Source organism: Truncatella angustata (assembly GCF_020726525.1).
Source record: "Truncatella angustata strain MPI-SDFR-AT-0073 chromosome Unknown BKA67scaffold_9, whole genome shotgun sequence".
In the NCBI taxonomy this organism is placed as follows: Eukaryota; Fungi; Ascomycota; class Sordariomycetes; order Amphisphaeriales; family Sporocadaceae; genus Truncatella; species Truncatella angustata.
This window is the reverse complement of record NW_025763389.1, coordinates 1-15,561: the sequence shown is the minus strand read 5'-3', so window position 1 is coordinate 15,561 and position 15,561 is coordinate 1. Positions and strand designations below refer to the sequence as shown.

At 46.7% G+C, this 15,561-nt stretch overlaps 8 protein-coding genes across 8 annotated transcripts; 5 read left to right on the top strand and 3 right to left on the bottom strand.

Annotated features, from left to right (window-relative positions):
• Positions 1-1,934: 1,934 nt before the first annotated feature.
• BKA67DRAFT_683739 (S-adenosyl-L-methionine-dependent methyltransferase) lies at positions 1,935-2,888 on the top strand (the record flags this gene model as incomplete). Its single annotated transcript, XM_046108976.1, has 4 exons — positions 1,935-2,077; positions 2,135-2,191; positions 2,246-2,338; positions 2,456-2,888. 4 exons carry the CDS (start codon positions 1,935-1,937, stop codon positions 2,886-2,888), a joined length of 726 nt encoding a protein of 241 aa, XP_045953037.1.
• Positions 2,889-5,243: 2,355 nt separating this feature from the next.
• On the top strand, positions 5,244-6,864 carry BKA67DRAFT_540035 (uncharacterized protein; the record flags this gene model as incomplete). The annotated part of the gene is made up of 4 exons (XM_046100723.1): positions 5,244-5,445; positions 5,497-5,661; positions 5,714-6,136; positions 6,194-6,864. 4 exons carry the CDS (start codon positions 5,244-5,246, stop codon positions 6,862-6,864), a joined length of 1,461 nt encoding a protein of 486 aa, XP_045953036.1.
• A 335-nt stretch (positions 6,865-7,199) lies between these two features.
• BKA67DRAFT_662936 (uncharacterized protein) lies at positions 7,200-7,604 on the top strand (the record flags this gene model as incomplete). Its single annotated transcript, XM_046108098.1, has 1 exon — positions 7,200-7,604. One exon carries the CDS (start codon positions 7,200-7,202, stop codon positions 7,602-7,604), a length of 405 nt encoding a protein of 134 aa, XP_045953035.1.
• Positions 7,605-7,631: 27 nt separating this feature from the next.
• On the top strand, positions 7,632-8,198 carry BKA67DRAFT_662935 (uncharacterized protein; the record flags this gene model as incomplete). Its single annotated transcript, XM_046108097.1, has 1 exon — positions 7,632-8,198. The coding sequence occupies one exon, from the start codon at positions 7,632-7,634 to the stop codon at positions 8,196-8,198; it is 567 nt and encodes a 188-aa protein (XP_045953034.1).
• A 1,235-nt stretch (positions 8,199-9,433) lies between these two features.
• Positions 9,434-10,102, bottom strand: BKA67DRAFT_579887 (uncharacterized protein). The gene has a single exon (XM_046103802.1). The coding sequence runs from the start codon at positions 9,992-9,994 to the stop codon at positions 9,590-9,592; it is 405 nt and encodes a 134-aa protein (XP_045953033.1). The 5' UTR covers positions 9,995-10,102; the 3' UTR covers positions 9,434-9,589.
• A 720-nt stretch (positions 10,103-10,822) lies between these two features.
• BKA67DRAFT_579886 (uncharacterized protein) lies at positions 10,823-12,542 on the bottom strand. The gene is made up of 2 exons (XM_046103801.1): positions 11,897-12,542; positions 10,823-11,814 (listed from the first exon to the last, which is right to left on the bottom strand). Exons 1-2 carry the CDS (start codon positions 12,372-12,374, stop codon positions 11,270-11,272), a joined length of 1,023 nt encoding a protein of 340 aa, XP_045953032.1. The 5' UTR covers positions 12,375-12,542; the 3' UTR covers positions 10,823-11,269.
• Positions 12,543-13,772: 1,230 nt separating this feature from the next.
• BKA67DRAFT_662931 (uncharacterized protein) lies at positions 13,773-14,145 on the bottom strand (the record flags this gene model as incomplete). Its single annotated transcript, XM_046108096.1, has 2 exons — positions 13,773-14,010; positions 14,069-14,145. The coding sequence occupies 2 exons, from the start codon at positions 14,143-14,145 to the stop codon at positions 13,773-13,775; spliced, it is 315 nt and encodes a 104-aa protein (XP_045953031.1).
• Positions 14,146-14,683: 538 nt separating this feature from the next.
• On the top strand, positions 14,684-15,520 carry BKA67DRAFT_662930 (uncharacterized protein; the record flags this gene model as incomplete). The annotated part of the gene is made up of 2 exons (XM_046108095.1): positions 14,684-15,176; positions 15,253-15,520. Coding segments are annotated over 2 exons (761 nt in total), but the record flags the coding sequence as incomplete, so codon positions are not given.
• Between the last annotated feature and the right edge of the window lie 41 nt (positions 15,521-15,561).

The window sequence follows — 15,561 nt, the reverse complement described above, 5'->3', positions numbered from 1 at the left end:
CTTAGGCGAAACTACCTTATAATGGTTTCGCCACCAAAGTTCTCTTACGTTCTATTTACTTTTACAGTTATTATAAATCCACTACGATTTATAATCTAAGTAATTATTAATCCAATGGATTAATAAGATTATTCTAGATTATTCTAAGGTATTTTCCTTAGTATATATAAAGTGATATCCTCGATATCTCTAAACGCTTTCCTTAAACAAGCTTATAAGATACATTTACTTATACTCTCTTTACTTTACCTCCGATTATTACTTCGAATTAAGTGCTTCCGCCTAATTACGTTATATAATATATATATAACCTTAAACAGTTTATTATTCAAGTGTTTTTATGCATTTTTCTCGAATTATTCTCTGTTCCCTAGGGTAAGGAGTTCTTATTTCAATAAGAGGTTAAATATCCGTTTTGAGAATGGCGTTCCCGGGTAGGGTAGTTCCGGGTATATTCTCTTTCTTAATTTTCTCGGTGGTTCTTAAAGTTCTTATTACCGCTTTTGTTGTTTTCGAATCGTGATTTCTTATCCGATTTTACGTAATAACTGTTACCCATAAATTCATTTGAGGGTGCTATACCCTTGTTTTATAAGGGAGATTGTAAATACATGTAGTGATCAAGGATGTTCTGGAGACGGGCGGTTAACTAGGGTTAGCACCGAGATTGTCTTTCCGTTCTGTAATATAACGTTAGATGTCTTCCACACGACTTTAGACTGTACGAGACTGTTCTGAATCCTTGACCGAGATTAAAGCTTACATACCGGATATCTCCGACTGCAATCTCGCTATGATTGATGTACTACGAACTCTACCTCTCGCACTTTATGCTTCCGGTGACAGATAGAGGCTGGACCACGTTGATGGACTGCTAAGCCTAACGGTAACGGACCTAGCTACTTCACGAGGCACAAACTGCATTTCTAACGTTACGTGGTTGATGGAGGAATAAAAAAGTAATATAGGGCCTTTGGACAGAATAGTTCGTTAAACCAAGGCCCTCACTGGCTGGAATTCTTTTTGTAGCTCATATTAAGAGCATGACTGGTGCAGGAACCACAGAGGTTGTAGTACTTGCTAGAAGCTGGCATAGCTAGTCGTGTCGACAATATCTTACTCCCTTCCTAGCACTATTGAATTGTTAAAGGCGCTAAGTAAACTCCGTGGCTAGTATATGTACGTTAGTACAAGCATCTCCGCTATATTTTGCTGATTATGTAAGGTTTTTATGGCTTGACTCGATCAGGTAACTCTTTCGTTGGTCTCTGTGTTACCAAGAAATTGCATCTTCTCTTGTAAAACGACGTTGCATGCTAGGTGATCTCGACACGTTGTAACGTCGTAGTCTCACTCCTTCCTCTTATTACTTGGTTAAAACAAAACTATATGTACTTACTTTAAAGAATCCTGAGCTGAATATCCTTGTTTAGGCTAATGCAACGTGTTCTTTAAGTTTAAATTGTATTAGCCAGTGGTAGTCTCTTCCTCCATTACTAAGATTATTTATAAGCTAACAAATCCTTTTACAAATTTGACGTTAGATTAACATTATAAGCTCTGGTTTCATGTCGCTTTGATCTTTTATTGAAACTGGACCTTCTTTCTCAAATCATTGTACTCCCGGCATATATACGAATGATGTCTGACAACATTCTCTGCCTACTCTAGTAAGCTAAATCTACACCAAAACTTTGCCGTGATGATATGTGCTAAGCTACTGGAATTTTTATCTTAGCAAGGCATCTGCTCTACCGGATTAAAGCCTTTAACCACATGAACGGAAGCCATGGTTTTTGAAAAACGGCCGGTATTATGGAAATTTCTGCACCGGGCGCAACATGCTTCCCGTAGACGAAGTAGAAACTCCTTCCTCTTTGCCCAGAGCTGGTCACCTCTTAATACTGACCCGTACATAGGAGGAAAAGGATCGAATGGACATGATGCATGAACTTTTCTGCATCATGCGTAAGCCAGATACGACGTACGGCCTATATGAAGCTCGACTTCATACAGGAAAACCATTGATCCTCGACTTGGGATGCGGCACCGGAATTTGGGCACTGGATATGGCTGCGTAAATTGAACTTAGTGGAAATCGAGTGTTTATGATCAAGGGCTGACAGTGACATAGCAAGTACCCAGACGGCAAAGTCATTGGGCTAGACTTGAACTTTTGGCAACCGGAAAGGTAAACAAAATCGACTTAGAATGTGCAAACACCCAAAGGCTGATTTGAGCGAAGCATCCCACCCAATACCGTGTTCAAGCGCCAAAATATCGAAGAGCGCCAATGGGATATGGAGTCAGACTCTGTTAATCTCAGTCACATTAGAATGTTATCAGGAAGTATCCGGGACTGGTGTGGCTTATACAAAAATGCTCTTTAGTACGCTGCTTCTGCCTAAAGCTGATGTTTGTACAAATGCTAACCCAATTACAACTCCCCTTGCAGATATTTAAAGCCCGGCGAAGGGGTAATCGAGCACGTGGAAATTGATTGGGAACCCTTGAGTGATAACAACAGTTTACCATCGGATTCAAAATTCCGGCTAGAGTTCAATGACGTCAACTTGGCTTACGAAGATGCTGGACAGCCTATTAGCCTTAAATCATCACCAAAGTCCTGGCTCGAGGAAGCAGGATTCGTTGACATAAGGTGTAACATTAAAGAAATCCCATGCCATCCGTGGCCCCGTGATAAAAGTTTTAAGGAGGCCGGAACATTCTTCCAAACCGCAGCAATCACATACAGGGGCATGGAAGCATTGAGTATGGCGCCTCTCACTCGATACAGGCAATTCACCAAAGAACAGGTCACTGCCCTTGTTCAAGGTGTCGAACAAGAACTCCGCACTGAATCTAAGAGAGCGCACTGCCGTATATGAATAAATTCATGGTAACTTGACGCGGTAAAGTACCAAAGCTAACTGGGAAGGTTCATTCACACTGCTAGGAGACTATCAGAGTAAAAAACATCCCGACCTATCGACATGCTTGATATGAAAGAGCCCCAGCCACGCCCAATTATTGCTGGGCTAGTAGGAGGAGGAGGCGGCGGCGAATTAGTTAGTAGTGGTGGCATTATTAATCTCGATGAAACAGAGACTGAGAATGGGCCTCACGGAGTTGTCTAAGCTTACAGGTAGAGCCCAAACGAGGGTTTGATCAAAAATTAGAGTTTTTTTGTCTATACGGATGCTTCCTATCGTATTTTATCCTGAGCAATCTATTCTATGCTTTGGTGCAGACAATTCTCAAGACTTTTGGATATGTCACGAACTATGATTGGCTCAGGCTCGGCCTCGGGAAGATACTAATCCGCGCCATTTTCTCAAAGTCAGGGCCAGACACGTTAATGTCTTTGTGCTCTTTTTTGCATGAAAGTTTCGCAACGATCCATAGTGGTATAACAGCCAATCACCATCCTCGTGTCGTGACTTTAAAAGGCACCATTTTTCGCTCTACACGCTTCTCAAAGATTTCCCAGTGACCAAGCACTACTCATCATGGCTTTGCTTCCTAACACAACAGAAGAACTACTAGACATCATCGCGGGCCTTGACTGGTCGAGGCACAATGAATCCTCACTGTCTCCACTTGGACAACCTGATGTCCGCCAGATACCTTGGCGGTCTGACTTCGACAGTGTGGTCGCTCAGTAGTAGGCCAGGCAGTACGTGTTTAACCTCTTTTTTGTCTGGAAGACACTAACATGTGCAGAGCCCTCTGCTCAAGGAGCATGAACCGAAGGTTCTGAATTATGTCCCAACTGCTCTCTTAATTCAAAGTGGAGGGTTGCTTGACTCGAGGACCCGTTTTAGCATCATCGTCAAGCGGGATAAAGAGACTATGGTCGATCTGAGACAATAAGGCCAGCACTTTACTACCACTTTACCTCAGGTGTTCACCTTGACCAACACGTAAGATTAGCTAAGGCAGAATCTCAGAACGGTTTGCCTTGCTTGCGGATACGATGCTATCTGAAGGAGCAGTATATAGAGAAGTTCGGACCGGAAAGCTGGTCAGACGAGAAATGCTAGCTATACAAGACCGCCAGGGCCATTGTTGGTATTATGGAAATCCAGATTCATGAAATCATTCTAACCAAATCCGTACAAGTCTTCTACTCCCTGGTGTTATATTATCCCAGATGTTGGCACGACGCACTCTATATTGGTATAAGGAAGGAAATGAGCATGCTGAGAGGTGCTCTGCGGGGTTGTTTGCATGTTCAAGTTTATGGCAGCCATTAAAAACTCTGCACCAAATAAAGCAGAAGGGATGTATGTGTTATCATTGAGGTGAAAACAGCCTGCATTAACAGTGATGACTGGTGTGTTGGCCGTTTGGGCCACTGAGGTGTTTTCGGCGACTGGCGTCTTTTCGTCCGTAGCTGAGTATTGAAAATCACTAGACTTTGCATTGCTGATGCTTTGACCCGTGCCTAGACCATCAACATCGCCAAATTGGTCGTCGTCTGCACCTCCACTAAACTGCGGATTGTCTATGCCTGTATCACAAGCGTTGCTCATTAGCCGTTGTCTGTGTCTCCACTAGATTGCGGACTGCCGATGCCTGAATCGCCGCTAATTTGGTGGTTGTCATAGAGACTTTGTTGTCCGCTATGCGCCTGGGTGCAGTCTGCCGTTCGATGTCTCAGCAATTTGCTAGGCAGACCCTTTATCACCCTATGTCTCCTTGTCACTTATCGTTTAGGTGCGGGCTTACAGGGCAGAATACGAGAGAATGGCCATGTGGGCTTCCCTCCCTAGGCTATTATACGCGTTTCTCCATATGTTGATCTCTAGGAGCCACGCCTCGATTGGAGGCTTGGTTCTGATTCGTTTTTACGCTTAAACGGCGTGCATCTCGGTATCCTTTTTTTGGTAGCCTAGCGCCAGCGGCAAGGAAAAATGATGATTTGATAAGGTAAACCTTGCAACCATAGTGGCTTCGAAACAAGTGCTAGGGCAGGGCTTTGGCATTTAGGACCAGTTGGTGTATCCTTGAAGGAGTTGAGGAGTCAGAAGATCAAGTTCTCCACTACTGCGATGGGGGAGACAAATCCAATCTTCGGTTACTATTACTATTTACGGATAGCTGCTTATCCATGTGTATAAATTCAGCTGCTTTGTAGTCAACAACTTATTCGACCTTATTTCAAGGTCAAATCTTTTTCCTTTCGATCGGTGGTAACGTCTTTGGTCATCTCGCCACTTGCCTTTTTCTTTTCTGCTCAAATGGCTAAGTTTAAATTCAAATTTGCTGAAGTAATGTCCATGGGACAACAGCTTGCAGCACAAGAAGAAAAACGTGAACAGCGCGAGCGGGAAAAACAGTCGGAACTACAAGAGTACCACCCACGCCTAGGAACAGCACAACTACAGCCATTGCAACATTTCCTTCAAATGCAAGATAGTTCCGCAGAAAGACAGATGACCAGTACGTATACAAGCCACGATGATTCTCCGGATTCTTGCTGATTGTCTTCAGGTAATTCAAATGCAAGCCTTACTAATGATGTCACTAAACACTGCGATTCCGAGGAGGACAATAATCTGGAACTTCGAAGCAGTACAGAAGAACAAGATCTTGATGCTATTTTTGGATCAATGGGTATACTAATGGCAGAGCTACAGGAGCCCCTCTCGACTCAAGGTAACCCTAAAGGTCTACTATTTGTAGAAGAAGATATACTGAATAGTCTCAGATGACTTTGAAACTCTCACAAGATCTAGTTATTGTGATGGCAGTACAGATAGCCCCTTTGCTGAAGTCTATACACCGGAGGTTGACACTCTTACTGCACCGAGCCCCTTGCTTTCCACCACAATCACCACGACCAAACCTGCTGAGAAGTTACTCACTCCAACCAGCCCTACCAGTCCGCGCTTACCTGAGAGAGGTACTTCATTTGGACAGCCTATCACTTTGTCTCCTACGCACGCTAGGGACTTGACGTTAAACAGCACCATTCCGCAAGCAGGCGCCAACCAGGAGCCTTCCACCAATAAACGGCGGTACCAAGAAAATTTGAACTTATTTGACGATAATGTTTGTTCACAGAATGCCAAGCGACGTAGATCACAGCTTGCCTCTAATGGTCTACCTTTTGCGAAATACGACACTATAGGTAAAGACTGCGTAGAAGTCTCATTAGGAGGATATCCCGAGTAGATGATTTCTACAGTACTATCGTTTAATCTGCCTTCTGTTACACGTACAATCGGCGACAAGTCAATAAACGGCCCAGAAATGGACACGATGCGACGATTACACGATCTATGCCAGGATAGTGCTCCCATTTTTGAGCCTAGCCGAAGTCAATGCCTGAACTTGGAGCCAGAGTTGCCGGCGCGCGATTGCAATACGTGCGGTTTCGATGTTGGACGCCTTCTACAACTGACGGAAAGGGCGCTGTGGTGGAGTGGCAGAAGTAACCAACGCCTAAAGCGAAACATCAATGCTGATACTAAGTTATCCGAATTCGACAAAAGCGATTTGATGCTACGGCTTCACCTCGAAGAGCTTTGCGGTTATGCCTTAGGCCTCATCCTACGCAAGGAGAAAGCTGTCAGAAATGAAGGGAAAATGGAGCCTTCGACATTGAAAAGCCCATGTCGAAGCGATGAAGGCGCACCACAATACTTACCGCCGGGTGAAGAGGACACTGATTCAAAGTCATCCGTCGATGTCAGCAGATCAGGTTCACCGGTCACCGAAAATGGCAGTGCGCCTGCGAATGCTTCACAGCAGCTTGCGAAAGCAGGCCGCCAACACAGGGGCCGAACTAGGAAGTGGACAGCTTTTGAAGAAGAGCTGCTTAGGTCTTACATGATAGAGCAAAAGGAGTTAAAATAGATGGCCGGGAAACTGGAGAAAAGTGAGAGTAATATCAAGACATAGTGTTTAAGGATCGGCCTTAATCAATCGGGAGGTGCTAGCTCTAAACGCTTGGCCTCGTTCATAATCTCTGAGTGATATGACGAAGCAGTAGGCAAAAACGGGCCTTGGATAGCATGGGAAGAGAACTCTATGCAACGGCGCAGGAAGCCTAGATCAAGGACAAGGTGCGACGGCTCCCTCCAAGCATAAAATCAAAATATAAAAGGGTGGACAGCTGCCCATTTCCCCATCGTGGTTTCTTCCTTCTCATCTTAGCGCTCTTCCATCGTTTCCTACACAATACCTTCATTATGGCCATCTCGAGATTCACAGACAACCCCCATCCTCTTTCTTCACCCGACATCATCTACATTAGTGATGATAGCAGCGACGAAAGCGGTGACGAAGACTATAATGCTACGCTCTATAACATCAGCAAAGGCACTCTAGACGTCGAACTAGATTTTAGTGACAGAAATTCCACTAGCACATACGCAGCCAGTGTGTCGCCGGCATCCGATAACCCTAATGCTCTTACCATTGCTACTGAATTCGAAGCACTCGACGACGCGAGTGATGCAGTCAGCGCTACTACGTCCTTTGATAGAGATGCTCCCAGTACAGAGACGTTTAGGCCCGTTGTCTGTTCTCGTAGCAATAGTTTCAGCAGCAGTGACATGTTCACGTTCGAAGATACGGATATTGAACTAGCTTAGGGGTTTCTAAGGGACTTTCAGCCCGACATGTCTACAGACACTGCTGCTGTCAAGTGCCTTACCGTTGCCACTTCTCATATATCACAGATCGCTCAAGACTTGGCTGAAATCCGTGCCTCCTTGAAGCGACTCGAGGCAGAGCTCTTCTACAGATCAATTCCCTGGGCTTCACCGATACCCTCCTCGGGAATCAAGAGGGGTGGAGATAATTGCCTGGAGTCTAGTTCAAAACGCCAACGCACTGGTCACGAAGTTAATATCCGAGCAACACGAGCTTGGTTGAAAATCAACGACGAAACCCACGAGTATGTCATGGAGCCAAAGCGTGGTAAACGAAAGCAGCGATGGAAGAGCACGTTTATCAGCCAAAAAGAAGAAGTAGATGGAGAATATCTCCTCACCTTCTCTGATGTGTTGTCCATCGAGATTCGGGCGAATGCGGACTGGCTTCCTATAAGAGTCACATGGAACGACGAGTCCGGTTTATTCGAAGGTACAGAGGGTATTAACGGGAAGACACTTCAAGTGACTGATGTAGTGATGATAAATGTTATGGGAGGTGTTGGGAACTCATATATCGCTTACATCATCTAGCAATACTTATTGTCAGGACTGTGTTACTTGACTTGTTTCAAACCATGGCCATATCGGGTTTATCTCACCAGTAAAGCATTTAGAGTTGTTTAAGTTATATTTGTTCCCGCGAAATGCGTATATGTCGGTGTCCTTTGTGACTATTTCTAGGTATTATCCGATGTTTAGGAATAGGACCTTAGATGTCAATTCGAAACAAGTTAGGGGGCGGGGGGCTGTTTATGAAAAGAAGATTGGATAGAGACTTATTCTTACGATGACCACGACGTTTTAGTGATGATCTATTCGATGAATGGATCACGGTTGGCAAGCTGAGATGCACATTGAGCCTTGTACGGGGGAGTCCTAGCTCAGACCTAATTTCATTCTAATTCTGCCTTGCAACACAATATAAAAGAGCGAGAGAATCCCGTAGTAACTCCACCCATCTCCTCAATCTTCCTCTTCTTCTTCTACTTCTTCTTTCTCCTCTCATTATCAACCTGTCGACTTTATAGAGCAAAATAGCAATGCAGCCTAGTATGAGAGACGATGGTAGAAATTCCTTTGTAACAACTACAAAGATTCTTGATTTCTCGAATTCACAGTGCGTTGCTCTGTCTATTTCTTCTTATCGTTGCATTCATTAATTGACAGCTTTGTAGTAATGAGATGGCTATTGCCACTAATACTTCTATTCCGCCTAAAGACATCGACGAGAGCTCTGATTCCGAGTTTGGTCCAGATGGGGCGTTCCCAGCCCTCAGCGTTCTTATCAAGCGTGAGCTGGAATTGCGTGAAAGTATGCAGACTCGTCTGAATAACCACGGTCAATTTCTGACGTCTTTAGAGCATCGCAATGCCAGATCACACCAGACAGCTGGGTGTAAGGCCAAGAACCCGCAGGGTGTCAGGCGATCGGAACGAATCGCGGATCGAGGAAAGACAGTAAAAGGCGACGGATAAAGAAATGTTGCAAATAAGGATAGCAGTTCCAATTTAAGTACCTGGTGGAACAACCGCTTTCGTGTAGTTTGCCGACGCCTCTTCGCCGACAACCACTTGGTAGGTATATCGGTATATAAAAACTCAATGCAGTACTTGCGGGACGTTTCTTCTCGACTTTATGGCACTCCAGGCATAATTCATGGCGACCGCCTTTCAACTAAAACAAAGTGCAATAAACAGAGGCGAATAGCTAGTAGTATGTAATCAACCCTTGGCTGCAGCTTAATGCAGTAATGAATCTTGGTAATAGCCATCACTAATGAAGGATTGTTCAAAGGTCAAGTAGAACGCTTTATATAATTTCCATCGGCAGAGTCCTAAATCAATTACTTCGATTGTAGGATACGTCAAGACATCCTGTAATGCGCTCTACAAATAAGATTGAGGCATCACATCTCCTCTATTTACCGGCGTCGCGAGGCCATAGCCGCTTCCATTTGACTTTGTGTGCATGTGCCATGTATCGCCCTGCCAGTACCATTTTTAAAACTATATGTCCACGCCTGCTCATCTGCATCTTCTTGAGGGCGGAATTCTGGCGGCGCACGAGGCGGCAAATCAGGATCGGTGGGATACCGCCATTCTATCTCAACTGCACGGCGTGCCGTAGGTGTAGTCGCTCCTATATGTGCCTCTCGCTCCTGCAAATGGAGGAGGAAGTTACTTCGCAACTGCCATGATTTGCCATAGTCAGGACATGAGGCAAGCTTGCACGGGTAGGCCCACATGCGCCCGGGAGGAAGGAGAGCGTCGTCAACCTCATCATCAAACTCTGAGGGAACGGAGAGATCGGTGTTCTTAGTAGTCATGGTATGTCTGTCGACCACTGATTTGACGATGGTGCTGCTTCAACAGACATTAGTTCGAGAAGCGGGGGCGAAATCGTGAGCATCTCGCATTGGCATATAAAGGCCGACCCCATATCCATATGTGGGGTGACAGCGACTTGCCCCAGTGCAGAGAGTCACGGGCTCACATGTGTACTGGTGTTGGTCTCCACTGTTACCGGTTCACATGTGAGATAGTGAAGGTCTAACCCAATATACTGTACAGTAATTCGAACCTATTACTAGTGTCAATAATTCTACTGGTACAACGTAAATTTGCCACTAATTACTGAAGTATCTTCACAAGCGCATGAGACCTAGAAATGTACAATGCATACGGGAGTAGAAGGGCTAGATCTATGCTTTATGGGAGTGGGCCTGGGGATTGATGACTTTTTAAAAGTAGACACGTCCTCGATGCTGCCAAGCACGGGAAGCGACCATTAGCTTCGTCGCAGTATCAGCTAGGTGATACTTACGCTTCGCTCATATTTGACAGCCATGGCCGAGCGAACTCGGCGCATTGCACAGACTTCTGGATTTTGGCGATACGGTGAGCCTGATTGCGATGCTTCTGGCTATATCGCCACATTCCGGCCAGCAATAAATACGACGTCGGGATATGGGGCCCTACTACGGGATCAAGGTAAATTACCTGAGTCGAGGATGTATTATCAAGGCGCATACGACAACCTTGAGGCATTGGTTGGACCCCAACATGAACACGTACTATTACTTCGCAAGGATTTACTGGACGTAAATCAGAGGATGCATGGTGAGTTACTATCTAGCTCTGGCCATATAAGAGGTGCCTGCCATTCCGCTCTCCTCAACATTTCCTCTTTTACTTTTTACTCCTCTCTCACTATAAACTTTAGTTTTCTTTCGAGAGATCTCATCTCGTTTCGGCGCACTATTGTCTCAAGAGTCATCACGCCTTAACCGCTCCTTCATGCCTGAATGCAACTGAAATCTCCAGTGGCAGTTGGTGTGTTATGGCAATTAGTATAGGAAGGAGAAAAGGGGCTTGTCGAAGATGTTTTGAGGTCGTCTTGAAAGAACTGTTGTTTTGCCCGAATTTACTAGACTACCTAGCTGAAGTGTTGCTTTTGTATACATATGCACACCTAGTCATATACTTTCTTGGGGACAACTGTGACTGAAGACTGCAGGTATATATGACATGTTTCCGGAGCTGTGGCGTCGGTCTCAGATTGGAAGTCATTGAATGCCAAAAAGGCCCAATTCAACTGCAAATCAGTTACTTCCCCATCTATTGCTGTCAAAATCCGGGTGGGGGCCATGCGGCGGAATGGGGAAATTGGGCTCGTAATCAAAGATAGTCTTGGCGAGATTTTCCTTAGGCCACCAGCTGGGATTGGGGGTTTGCAGCGGGACGCCGCCATTATCATGCCTCTCGATCCAGTCTAACAAGTGGTTGAAATTCCGGCACTTGTGCATCGTGTTAAAGTCCGGGATCGGGCTGTGGTGGCCGTGCACCCAGTTGGAAGGGACCGGGGTCATGTCGGCCTTGCACATGATGAACTGTCGGAGATTGTCGACGCAGTGATCGATGTGGTTGAAGAACATCTTGTCCGACACCATGAACTCGACGGGCAAGTTCTCAGGTCTCGAGTAGTAGTCGGCGTAGATGACCTTGCGCATAAGGTTGAGGCAGTGCAGCTGGTGCATGGCTTCGATTTCGACCATGATGCCTCCGCCCTTTTCCGGAGGGTACAGTATGCCAGAGTGTGTCTTGTTCAGCTCGACGCGATGCTCTTCTGGCATGGAAAGGGGGTGCACTGGATCGTCGATGAATATAAGGTAAGTCTCTCGTGTCAAAGAGTCCTGCAAGGTAAGGCACTGGAAGGGTAAGGTACACACATTTTACTATTCGGTCCCAGGCAGCATCGAGTTCTGGCCGCGGGTGTCCCTTAAAGACATTCGTATCGCTCAAGTCCCCCTGGAACTGGTAGTCGTGATACTCTACTTGCTCAAGCAGTGGCGAGTAGGCCGAAGTCATCTTGACGCACTCGAGCACGGTGCACGATTTCTGTGCTGTCGCGAACCAGAATCCAACCGTCCCGCCCAGAGCCCAGGCCAATGCTACTACAACAGCAAGTAGAGCACATCCCCGTAGCGTCGATGGCCTGGGCACTAGTCTGCGACGCTCTCCTGCCGTAGTGTAACGGTCCCCCTTCCTGTTCCATTGCTCGTCAGAGAGGCCATCGTGTTCCGTGTTGGCGTCTCCATCGGCATCCCCGTATTGGAGGAGATTTTCGCTTTCTACTCCAAAGCTGGGGTGATTCTCCTCGTCATGCGGTGATATTGGTATCTTCTGGAACTTGGACATCATGGGCATTCTGGTTGTCGCCTGCCTCCACAAAAGTAATTGGTTGCCTGCGCCTTAGAAAGGGACGAGCAAAAGGCGAAAGACGCAAATTAAGGCAGAAGAAAGGCGGGAACCGACGCAAATTGTTGGCATCTTGCCTATAAATGTTTAACGCCGAAAGAATGCTAGAGATCGTGCCAAGAATTTGGTGCTTATCTGAAAGGTCCTGTTCCAAGTCCGAAACCGAAACCGAGTCCGGGTCCGGGTCTGGGTCCGGGTCCGACCGTTACCTGTTGGTAGTTTCCGAGCCCCGGATTAAGAAGTGACAGACAAAGCAGAGCCTTTTGCTCCACCTCGACAGTCAGTCTACAGGCTCTAGGGGGCTGAGGCATTAGGTGACTAGCAGGTTGGATAGTGGTGTTTCAGGTATACGGCCCCACCAACCCCCACTAAAGTCGAGTGCTCTGCAAAGCTACACTCAAGCTTACCAGACTAGTATGTGGGCTGGGAACGGTATTGATATGGTGTTGGCACAGTTCCAAAACTCAGTACAGTACCAAAATCGGTATGGTTGCGCAGCCATGCCAGACCGTACTAAGGGTACCAAAGTAACCCCCCCCCCCCCCCCCGCGGGGAAATAATTCGTGCCTTCTTCTATTTTATTCTACCAATTAATTTTGAATTGAATTGAATTTTTTTAATCAAGATTCTATGAGTTTCGAATTACGAGTTCACAAAATTACAGAATAAGAGTTAACTACGGTAATTAATCAATTGTTAGGATGAAAAAGAAGCTGGTTATTTTGGTAGGTACGGCTTTGTCACCAAATATTGGAAGTCGTAGGTCGCTAGACATTGGAACGCCTGGTACGTTTTGGAACGGTATTGGTATGGTACCAAAAGTTTGGAACTGTGCTAACACAGTGACAACCTGGTTTACCCCCTACCATAGTCCTCCTTACGCGAAATCACAAACAAGACAGGTGCTCATAAGGCGCCTAACGGATCAGATTGGACCGGTTGTGACTTGATTTGTTGCCAGCCACAGCGACGGTATATTAAGGCATGAATGAGAAGATGGTAATGAACGACTAGAGTCAGATTTTTTATACCTAAAATCTCACGAGTGTTTGACAGGGAGAATTGAGTGCCTTGCAAAAAGGCGTGCGTCGTCGCAAGGTCCTTTTCGCTACCTCAAAACACCGATTTCCTGCATAACCCGAGTCGGTTCCTGTCCCTCCTATAGACCAAAGACTAAGTGCTTCAGCTTTGCAGGACAACAGGAAACACAACACACGTCCGCCTTTCTCTTCCTCTCAGTGTTTGTAACAATGGATCCGGACAGATGTCGTACATGTGGACAGGAGTCGTACATACGGACAGAAGTCAATCGTACTCCTCCTTATCCGCAATGACGAACTCTTCACGTTATTCATATTTCTCCTTGTCCGCAACGACGAACTCTTCACCTCGTTCATATTTCTCCTTGTCCGCAACAACGAACTCTTCACCTCGTTCATATTTCTCCTTGTCCGCAACAACGAGCTCTTCACCTCGTTCATATTTCTCCTTGTCCGCAACAACGAGCTCTTCACCTCGTTCATATTTCTCCTTGTCCGCAACGAGTTCCTCGCGGGGCTTGAGAATTGGAAGAGCCAGATCGGCACTTTGCCCCTTGTTAGTATGGACACTAAAATCGTCAACACTGAGGTCATGCCACTCACATATGGGCAGCAGGGAGGGCAGCAGCAACCGCCAGGGTGGCGATGGAGGCCATGATCAAGCCGCTGGTGAAACGCATGATGACCGTTTGCTTTCGGCAAAGTTGAGTATCGGAGGGAATTGGTGATGGCGTCACTAAAGGAGATAGACGGCTATGTGACTCGGAAGAGAAGACCCCAAGTTGGAGATCAGGTCATTTCGGTGCTACATGGTCCATTTCTTATATGTGTCCTGGCTCGGATTGGACTCAGGTCTCGCAGTTCCAGCTCTGTCGCGGCCATCAGAGTCACGGTGACGATCCCGAGGAGTTCTGTGATGCTTGAATTACCGTTAACGAGCCTGGAAGGATTACCGAGAGACCGACGGAACTGCCAAACAAAGAAACATGTCGCAATCTTCCCAACGCCGAGATGGCCGAGGTGGAGGAGTCGCTCGGTCCGACGGCCACTAAAGTGAAGACCCGGCCAAGGAAGGGGCCCTCCACCGCCCATGGTCAGCACCAGTTCCAAGACCAATCCAATCCGCCATTCTCTACCATATCATTTCAACAGATATTGGCAGTTTAGTTGCCGCGCTTGCAAACTCTTTGTCGCCATAACGAATAGAGAGAAACAGAGATGGCTAGTTCAGAGTCCCTTCGCTGTGTTCCGTTGTCAGCATGCTCCCACTTCTTCACTCCGGGCGTTCGCCCTGCGGATGAGGCGTCACAACTGGGCGCAGCCACGGGCTGGGTGTATCAGTTCATGAAGCTTCTTCCGGAGGATCAACATACTCGTCGCCTGCTCCTTGACCAGTATGGGCTGTATGCCCAGCTTTCTGCGCTGATCCTCTTCTTCCTGGCCGTGATGTTGAGGCTGGCACTGCAGTCCTTGGGGAGGATGGTGCCGAGGCGGGCGTTGTCCGATGCCGAATCGATGCCGAGATCGCCCGGTATCCCGAAGCATTATTTTCATCGATCCCGATTGTCGGCTAGGTTGTGCCGCCTCCAATGGTGGATGGACGAAAACATTAAATGCTTCGGCACCAGCATTGGCCAGAGAGACGAGTTGGTCTTGAGCGTTCTCTGGACAGGTTGGCTGTTGTTCTTGTGCCTTCACCGTACTGGAAGCGGTAAGCCTTAACATTTCCATTACAATGCTGATTTGTCTTGTTCTGTGTATGTACTGACCGGCACGATTTCCTACAGACTACCACCATTTAGCAAGACGATTCGGCATTATTGGCGTCTCCCAATTCCCTATCCAGTACCTACTGGCCACAAAACGCTTCAATCCCATCGCGTTAGCTCTGGGCGCATCTCACGAACGTATCAGTCGCTGGCATAGAGCCCTCGGCTGGACCAGCTCCTCCTTCCTTGCTGCCCACGGCCTGCTCTACATGAACTTCTACATCCAGGTCGGTGGCCTCGGAGCCGCCTTATTCCGTCCCGTGCCTGTGCTCGGCATGCTGGCACTGTCGGGCATGACCCTCCTAGGCATTTCTTCGACAGCGTTTG